The 15,629-nt window shown below is 48.0% G+C and overlaps 1 protein-coding gene across 2 annotated transcripts in view; it reads left to right on the top strand.

The window, feature by feature from the left end:
* The window catches only part of KATNIP (katanin interacting protein), a 379,833-nt gene that overhangs the window by 50,584 nt on the left and 313,620 nt on the right, over positions 1-15,629 (top strand). For both annotated transcript variants that reach the window (XM_075317875.1, XM_075317876.1), the window contains exon 9: positions 8,448-8,585. In XM_075317875.1, coding sequence (XP_075173990.1) covers positions 8,448-8,585 — 138 coding nt within the window. The remainder of the gene's footprint in view (positions 1-8,447; positions 8,586-15,629) is intronic.

The following is a 15,629-nucleotide window of genomic DNA, read 5'->3' on the forward strand; positions in this document are numbered from 1 at the left end:
ACAATTGATGATGACGTTCTAGATCCCACCTACTGTCAACCCCCAGTCAGGCACTCGAGGAGGTCAACAGAGGCGGTGGAGGAGGATGCAACCGACGACGAAGTTACCTTGCGCCTTCCTGGACAGAGTCGGAGCACTGGTAGCACGTCTACAACTGCATCCTCAGCCACCACTCTGCCTATGAGCATTATTCGGGGTGGATCAACAGGTCGCATGGCCTCTAAGCCTTGCCTAGCCTGGTCCTTTTTTCACATCGAAAAAGATCGCCCAACTCATGTGATATGTAACATTTGTCATGATTCTGTTAGTAGAGGTCAAAACCTCAGCAGTTTGACAACTTCTTCCATGAATCGTCACATGACTAAATATCATAAGTCCCGGTGGGAAGCTCACCGTGCTGCAATGCGGCCTAGCGGAGCGAACCATCCACCGCCCGCCCCTTCCAGTGCATCCGCGCGCTCTTCATCTTCTAGGACTGTGGGGACAGCTGTCACACCTGTTTTTCCACGCAAAACTTCCACCACTGTAACCGCAACAGGCAGTTTGCTTGTAAGGTCGTCAGTTGGTTTGGAAGGGGAAACAAGTGAGTGTGTACAGCTCTCTCAGACATCGATAGCACCAACGTTGGATGAAGGCAACATCATGTCTCCGCCTGCACTTTCCTCACAAACCTGCATTTTTCCAGGGACACCCTACTCAACACCGTCTACACACAGCAGCCAGATCTCTGTCCCTCAGATGTGGTCAAATAAAAGGCCACTTCCTCCGACCCATGACAAAGCTAAGAGGTTGACTCTATCCCTCTGTAAGCTGTTGGCTACCGAAATGCTGCCTTTCCGCCTAGTGGACACACAGGATTTTAGAGACCTTATGTCTGTCGCTGTGCCCCAGTACCAGATGCCTAGTCGCCACTACTTCTCTAAGAAAGGTGTGCCCGCGCTACACCAGCATGTCGCACACAACATCACCGCTTCCTTGAGAAACTCTGTGTGTCAACGGGTGCATTTCACCACCGATACTTGGACCAGTAAGCATGGACAGGGACGTTACATGTCGCTGACTGGGCACTGGGTAACTATGGTGATAGATGGTGAAGGGTCTGCTGCACAAGTCTTGCCGTCCCCACGACTTGTGTGTCAATCCTCTGTCTGTCCAAGTTCCGCCACTGCTTCTGCATCCTCCACCTCATCTGGGTCCTCCACCTCCGCCCCAAGCCTGCCTGGTCAGGCCACCAGCGTTCTCACTGCGCAGAAGGAATCACGCACCCCTCATTACTATGCTGGCAGCAGAGCGCAACGGCATCAGGCGGTCTTTAGCTTGACATGTCTTGGGAATAAGAGTCACACAGCTGAGGAGTTGTGGTCAGCTCTGCGGTCCGAGTTTAATAAATGGTTGTCTCCACTCAACCTGCAGCCTGGTAAGGCCGTGTGCGACAATGCTGCAAACCTGGGTGCGGCCCTTCGCCTGGGCAAGGTGACACACGTACCTTGTATGGCTCACGTGTTGAACCTTGTCGTGCAGCAATTTTTAACACAGTATCCCGGCCTAGATGGCCTTCTGAACAGGGCACGAAAACTGTCTGCTCACTTCCGCCGTTCAAGCGCCGCAGCTGAGCGACTTGCATCGCTCCAGAAGTCTTTCGGCCTGCCGGTTCATCGCCTGAAATGCGATGTGGCGACACGCTGGAATTCAACTCTCCACATGTTACAGCGACTGTGGCAGCACCGCCGTGCCCTGGTGCAATACGTCATGACGTATAGCCTGGGCCAACGAGATGCAGGGGTGGGGCAGATCACCCTGATGGAGTGGTCTCAGATCAAGGACCTATGCACCCTTCTGCACAGTTTCGACATGGCGACGAATATGTTTAGCGCTGACAATGCCATTATCAGCATGACGATTCCAGTCATTTACATGCTGGAACACACGCTAAACACTATTCGGAGTCAGGGCGTGGGACAACAGGAAGGGGATGAGCTACAGGAGGATTCATATGCGCAAGACACAACAACATCACCAAGGTCCAGACGTTCATCATCACCAAGGCGCCAGGCATGGGAGCATGGGGTACAGGGATCAACAAGGGCGCATGGTAGCAGGCGAGATGTTGAGGAAGGTGCAGGAGGACATGAAGAAATGGAGGACGAACTGTCCATGGACATGAAAGACTCAGCAGATGAGGGAGACCTTGGTCAAATTTCAGTTGAAAGAGGTTGGGGGGAGATGTCAGAGGAAGAAAGAACGGTTAGCACCTCTATGCCACAAACACAGCGTGGACTTGGTCCACATGGCTGTGCAAGACACATGAGTGCCTTCTTGTTGCACTACCTCCAACATGACCCTCGTATTGTCAAAATTAGAAGTGATGATGACTACTGGCTTGCCACACTATTAGATCCCCGGTACAAGTCCAAATTTTGTGACATAATTCCAGCCATAGAAAGGGACGCACGTATGCAGGAGTATCAGCAGAAGCTGTTACTCGATCTTAGATCTGCTTTTCCACCAAACAACCGTGCAGGTGCAGGGAGTGAATCTCCCAGTTGTAACTTGACAAACATGGGACGGTCTCGTCATCTTCAACAGTCTACACGTACCAGTAGGACCGTATCTGGTGCTGGTAACAGCAATTTTATGGAATCTTTTCATAATTTTTTTAGACCCTCCTTTGCAAGGCCACCAGAGACAACAAGTCTGACACATAGTCAACGGCTGGAGAGGATGATACAGGAGTATCTCCAAATGAACATCGATGCCATGACTGTGCAACTGGAGCCTTGCTCCTTTTGGGCTTCAAACCTAGAAAAATGGCCAGAGCTCGCAACTTACGCCTTGGAGATTTTGTCGTGTCCAGCTGCCAGCGTTGTCTCTGAACGTGTCTTCAGTGCTGCTGGGTGTGTGCTGACAGATAAGCGCACGCGTCTGTCCAGTGACAATGTGGACAGACTGACGTTCATCAAAATGAACAAGTCATGGATCCAGAAGGAATTTACAACCCCTGTGTCATCCTGGGGAGAGTAAATGCTTGTGGATTTTGAATGTGCTTGATGCAAATCTAGCTGTGAAGTGTACAACTAGGGCACAAGTGCTGCCACTGAATGGGTGGGTGTGTGTGGGGCACAATTTTTTGAAAAAAAGGGAGACTCCGCTTGGAGTAACCCTTGCTTACATTGTTTTTAAAAGAAGCCAAGATGAACAGAGCTGGGATCAGGAAAGACTTTGCTACCTACCCCGGTGTCATCCTGGGGACGGATAAGAATGACGTATTTTTGAATGTGCTTGATGCAAATCTAGCTGTGAAGTGTACAACTGGGGCACAACTGCTGCCACTGAATGGGTGGGTGTGTGGGGCCCAATTTTTGGAAAAAAAGGGAGACTCCGCTTGGAGTAACCCTTGCTTGATGTGTTTTTAAAAGAAGCCAAGATGAACAGAGCTGGGATCAGGAAAGACTTTGCTACCTACCCCGGTGTCATCCTGGGGACGGATAAGAATGGCGTATTTTTGAATGTGCTTGATGCAAATGTAGCTGTGAAGTGTACAACTGGGGCACAACTGCTGCCACTGAATGGGTGGGTGTGTGGGGCCCAATTTTTGGAAAAAAAGGGAGACTCCGCTTGGAGTAACCCTTGCTTACATTGTTTTTAAAAGAAGCCAAGATGAACAAGTCATGGGTCAGCAAAGACTTTGCTACCTACCCCGGTGTCATCCTGGGGATGGATAAGAATGGCGTATTTTTGAATGTGCTTGATGCAAATGTAGCTGTGAAGTGTACAACTAGGGCACAACTGCTGCCACTGAAGGGGTGGGTGTGTGTGGGGCCCAATTTTTGGAAAAAAGGGAGACTCCGCTTGGAGTAACCCTTGCTTACATTGTTTTTAAAAGAAGCCAAGATGAACAGAGCTGGGATCAGGAAAGACTTAGCTACCTACCCTGGTGTCATCCTGGGGACGGATAAGAATGGCGTATTTTTGAATGTGCTTGATGCAAATGTAGCTGTGAAGTGTACAACTGGGGCACAACTGCTGCCACTGAATGGGTGGGTGTGTGGGGCCCAATTTTTGGAAAAAAAGGGAGACTCCGCTTGGAGTAACCCTTGCTTGATGTGTTTTTAAAAGAAGCCAAGATGAACAGAGCTGGGATCAGGAAAGACTTTGCTACCTACCCCGGTGTCATCCTGGGGATGGATAAGAATGGCGTATTTTTGAATGTGCTTGATGCAAATCTAGCTGTGAAGTGTACAACTGGGGCACAACTGCTGCCACTGAATGGGTGGGTGTGTGGGGCCCAATTTTTGGAAAAAAGGGAGACTCCGCTTGGAGTAACCCTTGCTTACATTGTTTTTAAAAGAAGCCAAGATGAACAAGTCATGGGTCAGCAAAGACTTTGCTACCTACCCCGGTGTCATCCTGGGGATGGATAAGAATGGCGTATTTTTGAATGTGCTTGATGCAAATGTAGCTGTGAAGTGTACAACTAGGGCACAACTGCTGCCACTGAATGGGTGGGTGTGTGGGGCCCAATTTTTGGAAAAAAAGGGAGACTCCGCTTGGAGTAACCCTTGCTTGATGTGTTTTTAAAAGAAGCCAAGATGAACAGAGCTGGGATCAGGAAAGACTTTGCTACCTACCCCGGTGTCATCCTGGGGATGGATAAGAATGGCGTATTTTTGAATGTGCTTGATGCAAATGTAGCTGTGAAGTGTACAACTAGGGCACAACTGCTGCCACTGAAGGGGTGGGTGTGTGTGGGGCCCAATTTTTGGAAAAAAGGGAGACTCCGCTTGGAGTAACCCTTGCTTACATTGTTTTTAAAAGAAGCCAAGATGAACAGAGCTGGGATCAGGAAAGACTTAGCTACCTACCCCGGTGTCATCCTGGGGACGGATAAGAATGGCGTATTTTTGAATGTGCTTGATGCAAATGTAGCTGTGACGTGTACAACTGGGGCACAACTGCTGCCACTGAATGGGTGGGTGTGTGGGGCCCAATTTTTGGAAAAAAAGGGAGACTCCGCTTGGAGTAACCCTTGCTTGATGTGTTTTTAAAAGAAGCCAAGATGAACAGAGCTGGGATCAGGAAAGACTTTGCTACCTACCCCGGTGTCATCCTGGGGACGGATAAGAATGGCGTATTTTTGAATGTGCTTGATGCAAATGTAGCTGTGAAGTGTACAACTGGGGCACAACTGCTGCCACTGAATGGGTGGGTGTGTGGGGCCCAATTTTTGGAAAAAAGGGAGACTCCGCTTGGAGTAACCCTTGCTTACATTGTTTTTAAAAGAAGCCAAGATGAACAGAGCTGGGATCAGGAAAGACTTTGCTACCTACCCCGGTGTCATCCTGGGGATGGATAAGAATGGCGTATTTTTGAATGTGCTTGATGCAAATGTAGCTGTGAAGTGTACAACTAGGGCACAACTGCTGCCACTGAAGGGGTGGGTGTGTGTGGGGCCCAATTTTTGGAAAAAAGGGAGACTCCGCTTGGAGTAACCCTTGCTTACATTGTTTTTAAAAGAAGCCAAGATGAACAGAGCTGGGATCAGGAAAGACTTAGCTACCTACCCTGGTGTCATCCTGGGGACGGATAAGAATGGCGTATTTTTGAATGTGCTTGATGCAAATGTAGCTGTGAAGTGTACAACTGGGGCACAACTGCTGCCACTGAATGGGTGGGTGTGTGGGGCCCAATTTTTGGAAAAAAAGGGAGACTCCGCTTGGAGTAACCCTTGCTTGATGTGTTTTTAAAAGAAGCCAAGATGAACAGAGCTGGGATCAGGAAAGACTTTGCTACCTACCCCGGTGTCATCCTGGGGACGGATAAGAATGGCGTATTTTTGAATGTGCTTGATGCAAATGTAGCTGTGAAGTGTACAACTGGGGCACAACTGCTGCCACTGAATGGGTGGGTGTGTGGGGCCCAATTTTTGGAAAAAAGGGAGACTCCGCTTGGAGTAACCCTTGCTTACATTGTTTTTAAAAGAAGCCAAGATGAACAAGTCATGGGTCAGCAAAGACTTTGCTACCTACCCCGGTGTCATCCTGGGGATGGATAAGAATGGCGTATTTTTGAATGTGCTTGATGCAAATCTAGCTGTGAAGTGTACAACTGGGGCACAACTGCTGCCACTGAATGGGTGGGTGTGTGGGGCCCAATTTTTGGAAAAAAGGGAGACTCCGCTTGGAGTAACCCTTGCTTACATTGTTTTTAAAAGAAGCCAAGATGAACAAGTCATGGGTCAGCAAAGACTTTGCTACCTACCCCGGTGTCATCCTGGGGATGGATAAGAATGGCGTATTTTTGAATGTGCTTGATGCAAATGTAGCTGTGAAGTGTACAACTGGGGCACAACTGCTGCCACTGAAGGGGTGGGTGTGTGTGGGGCCCAATTTTTGGAAAAAAGGGAGACTCCGCTTGGAGTAACCCTTGCTTACATTGTTTTTAAAAGAAGCCAAGATGAACAAGTCATGGGTCAGCAAAGACTTTGCTACCTACCCCGGTGTCATCCTGGGGATGGATAAGAATGGCGTATTTTTGAATGTGCTTGATGCAAATGTAGCTGTGAAGTGTACAACTAGGGCACAACTGCTGCCACTGAAGGGGTGGGTGTGTGTGGGGCCCAATTTTTGGAAAAAAGGGAGACTCCGCTTGGAGTAACCCTTGCTTGATGTGTTTTTAAAAGAAGCCAAGATGAACAGAGCTGGGATCAGGAAAGACTTAGCTACCTACCCTGGTGTCATCCTGGGGACGGTTAATTATGGCGTATTTTTCAATGTGCTTGATGCAAATCTAGCTGTGAAGTGTGCAACTGGGGCACAAGTGCTACCACTGAAGGGGTGGGTGTGTGTGTGGCCCAATTTTTGGAAAAAAGGGAGACTCCGCTTGGAGTCACCTTGCGGTGTTTTACATGATTTTAGAAGGGCGTGCCATGCCTATATCTGTGTGTCCTCCTCTTTTTCCTTGTCCAGCTGTTTTGTTTTCGCATGAGTATATGTCCTTGTCACTTTCCAATGTGTTTGAGTTGTTTATCACCTTTAGGACACCTTTGAGGGTGTTTTCTAGGTGTTTTTCTGTGTTTGTGATTGCCTGCCATTGTTTCCTATGCAGTTCGAGTTCGGTTCGTCGAACGTTCGACGAACCGAACTCGAACGGGAGGTCCGTTCGGCGAACCAACCTCGAGCCGAACCGCGACCGGTTCGCTCATCTCTACTGAAGACCCCCTGTGCTTGTCATGACGTTTCTGCTCTAAACACCAGCATTTGGCGGCCATTCACAAGAGACGGTGAACTTTGCTATATATAGCAGTACTGATGCACTACTATGTATAATACTAGCAGTCAAATGATCTTGGGTTCAAGTCACCTAAGAGGACTAACAAATACAGTAAAAAGTGTGGGGGTGGGAATATTTGCCCCAATTAAAAAAAGCTAAAAAATACACATACAGTTGGTACTTATATGATCGTAAAAGTCTGATCTATCAAAATATCAAATTAATTTATTTGATCGGTAAACAGCGTAATGAGAAAAAAAAATTAAAACACTTTGCAATAAAATAGAATAAGAGGCGATCAAAATATCATATCTGCCCCCAAATCAGTATTGGCAAAAAATCAGGTCTGGGCACAAAAAGAACTGCAAGCCCTCACACGGCCCGCATATCCCCAAATGTGAAATATTACTGGAAAATGGCGACACAAGCAAAAAATGTTACATTTTATTTTTCAAAGAATAAGAAACGATACATGTTTGGTATGTGCGTAATCAGACTGACCTGGAGAATCATATTGCATTATTTATCACATGATAAAATGAATGCTGTCATTCTTAAACACAACTTGTCCCTCATATGGCTCCGTTGTAACTCATTCCATTCTTAAATACTCATCTGCAAGTCGCTGACAACATCCTTTTTTTTTCCTACTATTGGTTACATACAGTTGTCAGTTTAGTTCCTTTCTAATGAGGGGTGCTGGCCGGCTGGGAGCGTCACTATGAGGGGACCCTGTATTTGCACTGCTGGCCTGGTGGGGGCATATCTTAGCCATATGGGACTACCCCTTTACGTCTGTATGTGTTTATCTGACCATTTCCTCTTCTGACCTTCTTTCTTTCCGCCATGTTGTGGTACCTCTGCAGTTTAGCGTTGCCCTCTTCTGCGCTCAGTCATCTCATCTCTGGCCTTTGACGTTTTCTGAACATTTTTCTTAGTTCTCTCTGAAAGCTTCATAGAAAATCTTCCCTCAATATCATCCTGAACACACTGCTACGTCAAGTCTAGTCCTCAAAATATCCCCGCTCTGTCACATCACTGTCACAACTTCTCATTGTAGGATTTGCCTGGGTAATTGGTCTCTGTGCATAGTATGTAGTTTGCTAAAATGTTCCCCATTTATCATTGTCACAGTTTAACTTTTTACATATTCTTCTTTATATTTTTTTTGCGAAAAGCTGTTGAAAAAAAGGATGGGAGAGTTCTGTCTGCAAAGCGGAGAGACAGCGCTGACCTTTATATCCCTATGAAGCCTGTGATGGTGAAAAGTAAGACACAGAGAATCTCACCGAGGCCGGAGCAGCCGTGCACACCACGTATGACATCCAGACTTATTTTCTAGTGCTAGACATAGGATTTCCCGTAGTAACCGGGCTGATGTATGGACTGGAGCTTACACTGATTATGCTATGTGTCATCCTTACATTGCTGTTCTATTTTCTTGCCTAGATCATTGTATGTTATCAGCAACCAAATGTAGATTGCCGTGATTAAATTCCACCAGAATCGCTAACTATGAGCATGCCCTAGCTAAACTCCAGGTTTTCTCCAGCGGGGCCATTATTACTTTTGACCATTTGAAGTCCTCATATACATGAGACTAATGTAGGTCGAACGCCTCGATGGCGACAGAATCAGCCGACAATCTAAGCTGGATGGGGGCGCTGACCAATCTATGGTCAAGGGAGATGTCGATTGGCCAACTTTGATTTTGGACTGATAAGCCATTGGCCAACATGCCAGCCAACAGCTGCATCTTCAGAACACTGCACAATAACGAGGGGAGATCAGGTGTACGCTGCGCTTATCACCAGGTGACAGATGTTGATTTTTCTATTTGTTTAATCTCTATACAAGTCAGGTCAACGTGTTTCAGAGATCAAAGGTCTCCTTCATAAGGACACCAAGGAACAATCAAACTGTTCCTTGATATCCTGATGGAGACTTTTGAGCTCTGAAACGCATTGACCTGACCTGTATAGAGATTAAAGAAATGGAAGAATCAACATCTGTCCTCTGGTGAGAAGCGTGGCGTATACACGATCTCCCCTTTTTATTGTGCATTGTACTCCGGGGCTGCGGCTGTCGCCATCTTTCCATATATTTTAATAGGAGTTGTGACTGTCACAACCCTACAAGTCTCCTTACTTGCCCATTGGTGTTTATCTGGTGAGACCCTATTGCGCTCTTTCCCTCCAGAGTCTTCTCTTCTGCATCTTAAGAACACTGGCGCACTTAAGGCCGCTTTACATGCAACAACATCGCTAACGAGATATCGTTGGGGGTCACCGAATTCGTGACGCACATTCGGCCTTGTTAGCGACGTCGTTGCGTGTGAAATGCAGGAATGACTGCTAACGATCAAAATGACTCACCTAATCGTTGATACGTCGTTCTAATCCCAAATATTGTTGCTGTTCCAGGACGCAGGTTGTTCGTCGTTCCTGCGGCAGCACACATCGCTATGTGTGACACCGCAGGAATGAGGAACTACATTGTACCTGCGGCCGCTGGCAATGAGGAAGGAAGGAGGTGGGCGGGTTGTTACAGCCACTCATCTCCGCCCCTCTGCTTCTATTGGGCGGCCGCTTAGTGACGCCACTGTGACGCCGAACGAACCGCCCCCTTAGAAAGGAGGCATTTCGCCGGCCACAGTGACGCCGCTAAGCAGGTAAGTATGTGTTATGGGTGTTAGCGATGTTGTGCACCACGGGCAGCAATTTACCCGTGTCGCACAAGCGACGGGGTGGGTGGTTTCACCAGCGATATCGCTAGCGATGTCACTGTGTGTAAAGTGGCCTTTAGGATAGTCGGCTGAGATGTTTTCAGCCGAACAATTGGCTAAAGCATCATTTAGCCATCAACCATCTAATGTGTATAGGGGAATACGCTAAAGATGTCCATATACATTAGATGACCATCATCTAAATTTGCCCATCTAGTGTGTATGGGGCTGACTTAATTTTCTCCTGAAGTCCGGGAATAGATGGGTCACTTATGTTGATTTTATCAACCCCGATCCTTCCTTCTAATGTAAAGTAAGCCACCATCAGTACAGGAGTCTGGCAGCAGATTATTCATCTGTTCCTATTAACAGATGAGTGGTTGGATGTACCAAGCATGCGTTTGTATGGAGTGAGGAGAGATGGCCGCCCAAGGTGTATCTTTACCTCTAGTTCTTTACAGAGAACCTGTCAGGTCCCCTCTGCCATCCCACCTAGCAGCATTCATATCTGTATGACTACATTCCCTGCCCAACCAGCCCTGTATGTTGTTGTTGTTGTTGTTGTTGTTGTTGTTGTTGTTGTTGTTGTTATTTTTTAATGTTTTAAAAAAAAAAGGTTTTATACACCTCGCTCTCCCTATGCTAATTAGGCCTGTGAGTAGTTGATGGGGGAATTTTTTCCCCAGACTAGTCGCCCCTCTTTCCATGTCCTCACGCCCCTGTGGGTGTGATAACTTGATTTCCATGAGGCGGCGTCACTGCCAGCTCCTGTTAATTGTGCACATACGCGCGGCTTTGTTCACTCACATTGAACCTCGGAAGCTGAGTGTACGCATCCCGACTTAAGAGAGGCGCACTGCGCATAATTGGGAGTGCAGAAGCTGTTCTTCTGATCATGCACTTTGTGCCACTCTGACGGTGGGGCACGTACACTCAGCTTCAGAGTCTCAGTGTGAGTGAACAAAGTGAGATTTACAGGCACTGCAGTGTTGTTAGTTCGTAGAAATCATGTTATCACACCCGCAGGGGCAAGATAACATGGAAAGAGGGCTGACTAGTCTGAGAAACTAATGTTCCATTGACTAGTCAAGGCCTTAATTAAGATCCGAATAGCGCAGTTTATAAATCCTTTTTTAAACATTGATTTTAGTGAGTAACATTATACAGGTCTGGTTTTTCATACAGATATGAATGCTGCTGGGTTGGAGGACATGGGGGACCTGACAGGTTCCTTTTTAAGATTATGTATATTTCTTTTTATTTAGCTAAGTAGGTCTGTACTTTTACTACTCTGCATTGGTTTCACAATGTAATTTAATAGAGGTTTAGACTCTCAATGCAACATACCGCACTTCAGATCCCTGACGTGGACCTAAAGATGGCATCTCGGCAGCCTGATACCACTAGAGAGAGCTTAGGAGCTTACTGCATACTTACTGCTAAACCTTCAATTCCCACTGAGAACCGGTAACTATTGCCAAATGGAATCAATAACAATATCTTTACTGTATACATATAAAGGACCGCAATTAGAAATGCCAACACCATCTACTATAAATGCAGAATCATAGTTTACAGGGAAACTTATTTAATTAAGTGGGAAACTTGAATTATGAGGATGCTGCAGGTAATGGACAAGGTCCACATGAGCACCTGTCAAAAGAAGGCAAGGGGTAGTATAATAGAAAGTAGGGACTATCCTATGTGAGTAAATACAAATGTAAAGTTACCTGCAAGTGGTGGTTGGCTGACTGTCTCACCCTGCGGTCATAAGTATGGTGATGATGGTGTATTAATGTTTATGCTCGGAAACAAATGATTAACAAATGGTAAAAATAGAGTAAATAAAATGTCATGCTGGAAATAAAGTGAACAGAAGTGGCTGAGGTTTTGTCAAAAGACAGGTATAAGGCTATGTGCGCACTTTGCTTTTTACCTGCTTTTTACCTGCTTTTTCAACTGCCGCATTTAATGCCAAAATGGTTGTGTTCTGCTTTTCAAGCAAAGTCTATGGGAATTTGGGTTTCTTGTCCGCACTATGCAGTTCAAACTGCAGCCTTTTTGTTGCAGAACTTTGGTCAAAAACTCAGCTTTGCAGTTCAAAACCCAAATGGCCAAAACAATTGTCATGTTTTTGTTTTTGCCATTTGGGTTTTGCACTGCAAAGCTGAGTTTTTGACCAAAGTTCTGCAACAAAAAGGCTGCAGTTTGAACTGCATAGTGGGTACAAGAAACCCAAATTCCCATAGACTTTGCTTGAAAAGCAGAACACAACCATTTTGGCATTAAACGCTGCAGTTGAAAAAGCAGCAAAAAAGCAGGTAAAAAGCAACGTGCGCACATAGCCTAAGAGTGTGTTCTTGACTTCATGGGAATGGGATTCCGGTAGGTTTTGTAGGAAGAAATTCGAAGAAGAGAACTACCATATGTGAGTAAAATATTCAGGTAGGAATATCCTGAACATCAAAGATAACACCGCACAGTGTACCGTATATAACACACTATAAAGAAAAAGACATGGATCGCACCTCTATTTAATTTTTTGCCTAGCGGCTTTAGATCATTGTATTTTTTGGGATGTGCGATCCATGTCCTTTCCTCCATTGTTATACAACTTTCTATCCCCCTCTTCTTTTTGCTTGGATCTGCACTCCCCCCATTTGGCACAGGTGTTTTTAATCAGCAGGAGACTGCAAGAGGGGTCTGCCTTCTTTTTGCTCCCAGTCCACATATGGGAGCCAGTGGGAGGTGAGTGCGCAGCTCCTCTCACTGTGTGGTGGCTGCTGTTGTGGCGGTGTCGTGTCAGTGGGGCGGCGCGGCCTGCAGCCTTGGGGGCTTTGCCTTGCAGCATGGGTGCTGTGAGGCACCAGGTCGCCTGCCCTGCTGGCGCTTTGTCACTGCGGCAATGGTCAGGGCACAGTGCCACACAAAAAGGTTCAGGTTAGGGACCCACTCAAGAGGTTTGCCGTGACGTGGCAGTGGGCTTAATACAATCTGATCAGAATGGTAACAAAAGAACCTCAAGTTCTATTTAATTTTTTGCCTAGCGGCTTTAGATCATTGTATTTTTTGGGATGTGCGATCCTTGTCTTTTTCTTTATAGTGTGTTGTACCGTATATACTCGAGTATAAGCTGAGTTTCTTTGTCGCTCCATTGGGAGACCAAGACAATTGGGTGTATAGCTTCTGCCTCCGGAGGCCACACAAAGTATTACACTTAAAAGTGTAAACCCCTCCCCTCTGCCTATACACCCCCCCGTGCATCACGGGCTCCTCAGTTTTTATGCTTTGTGTTGAAGGAGGCACACATGCACGCATGCTCCACAATTTAGTCAGCAGCAGCTGCTGACTATATCGGATGGAAGAAAAGAGGGCCCATAACAGGGCCCCCGGCATGCTCCCTTCTCACCCCACTCTGGTCGGCGGTGCTGTTAAGGTTGAGGTACCCATTGCGGGTACAAAGGCTGGAGCCACATGCTGTTTTCCTTCCCCATCCCTTAGGGGCTCTGGGTGAAGTGGGATCCTAACCGGTCACCAGGCACTGGGACCGTGCTCCCTCCGCAGCCCCTGGGGGAATCTGCTGGACAGGAGACCGGGTATCGTCAGGGACAGGCCCTGCTCCTCTGAGGTACTCTGTGTCCCCTTGGGGACGGCGCATAGAGCACCTGTGTAACGGACGCTGCAGCACTTGCCGGGTGTCTTGCGTCGCCGGGACTACCGCGCCGACCGCGCTTGTTTGCCGGCCGCGCTAATAAATTTAGTCCCCGGCTTTTGCGGCCTAGTACCGCAAACTCCCGCCCCCGGGCCTGCCAGTCAGGGGTGAGGGCGGGACGCTAGACTGCATGTCAGCGGTGAGGGCTGGAGCATACTGAGGTATCCTCCTCCCCCCTCACTGAGCACTGCGGGGCACCAGATTCCCGCACTTTCTGAGGCACGCCCACGGCTCCCTCCTCCTCTCAGAACGCTGGCAGCCATTCCTATCAGCACGTCTGACGCTGGAGAACTTCAGAGGGGAGACAACACCGAGCTCCACAGCTCTGGGAGGCCCAGGCAGGGAATCTGGTGGTCACACAACCGCTGAGGGCGGTCGGTAAGCCGCACCTTTTACTAGGTGCTGGCCCCCCTGGGTGCCGAAGTGTATATTTATATGCTTATATTGTATACATTTACTCTGTACGGCCGCACTATTTGCTTTTGGCTATATACCCTCTCTGATTGCTCTAAGAGGAGACAACAGCATGTCGTCCGCAAAAAGCAAGGGTGCCAAGGCACAGGCTTACTTTGCAACCTGTACCTTATGTGCGGCTATGCTACCTGCAGGTTCCACCTACCCTCATTGTGTGCAATGCTCGGCCCCTGTGACACTCACTCAGCCGGAGCCTCAGCCACTGGTGGGACCCTCGGCCCAGGAGTCTATGGATAGATGGTCTGCTAAGATACTAGAAGCTTTGCAGTCCAGACCGGTAACACAGGTCCCGGGCACTGTTGAATCATTGCTCTCAGCCCCCCCTCGGTCGGCGCAGCAAAGTGCTCCTGGGGTGACTCATAGGTCCCACGGTGAGGACTCCGACACGGACCGCAGTCCCAGGTCGGCTAAGCGGGCTCGCTGGGAGCTTCCCTCGACTTCATCACACTGTTCAGGGTCTCAGCATGAGGACTCTCTGGAAGATGAAGCTGAGGTGGCAGATCAGGGTTCTGATCCTGACGCCGCTCTCAACCTTGATACGCCTGAAGGGGACGCCATAGTAAACGACCTTATAGCGTCCATCAATCAGGTGTTAGATCTTTCTCCTCCAGCCCCTCCGATTGAGGAGTCAGCTTCTCAGCAGGAGAAATTCCATTTTAGGTTTCCCAAACGTACACGGAGTGCGTTTCTTGATCACTCCGACTTCAGAGATACAGTCCAGAAACACTGAGCTTTTCCGGACAAGCGCTTTACTAAGCGCCTTAATGACACACGTTATCCCTTCCCCCCTGACGTAGTCAAGGGTTGGGCTCAGTGTCCCAAGGTGGATCCTCCAGTCTCTAGACTGGCGGCTAGATCCATAGTTGCAGTGGCAGATGGTGCATCACTCAAGGATGCCACTGACAGGCAGATAGAGCTCCTGATGAAATCCATCTATGAAGCTATCGGCGCGTCCTTTGCTCCGGCATTCGCAGCCGTATGGGCACTCCAAGCTATCTCAGCTTGTCAGTCTGAGATGAATGCAGTCACACGTGCCTCTACTCCGCAGGTTGTGTCCTTAACCTCTCAGGCGTCGGCGTTTGCGTCCAACGCCATGAATGCTGTCCTGGACTCTGCGAGCCGTATGGCGGTAGCATCCGCCAATTCAGTGGCAGTCCGCAGGGCCATGTGGCTACGTGAATGGAAGGCAGACTCTGCTTCCAAAAAGTTCTTAACCGGTTTGCCATTTTCTGGCGACCGCCTGTTTGGCGAGCAATTGGATGAAATCATTAAACAATCCAAGGGAAAGGACTCGTCCTTACCCCAGTCCAAACCAAACAGACCTCAACAACGGAAGGTACAATCGAGGTTTCGGTCCTTTCGGCCCTCAGCCAGGTCTCAATTCTCCTCGTCCAACAGGCCACAGAAGGGTCAGAGGAACTCTGATTCATAGCGGTCTAAGTCACGTCC

The sequence above is a fragment of the Anomaloglossus baeobatrachus genome, chromosome 7, assembly GCF_048569485.1.
Source record: "Anomaloglossus baeobatrachus isolate aAnoBae1 chromosome 7, aAnoBae1.hap1, whole genome shotgun sequence".
NCBI lineage: Eukaryota > Metazoa > Chordata > Amphibia > Anura > Aromobatidae > Anomaloglossus > Anomaloglossus baeobatrachus.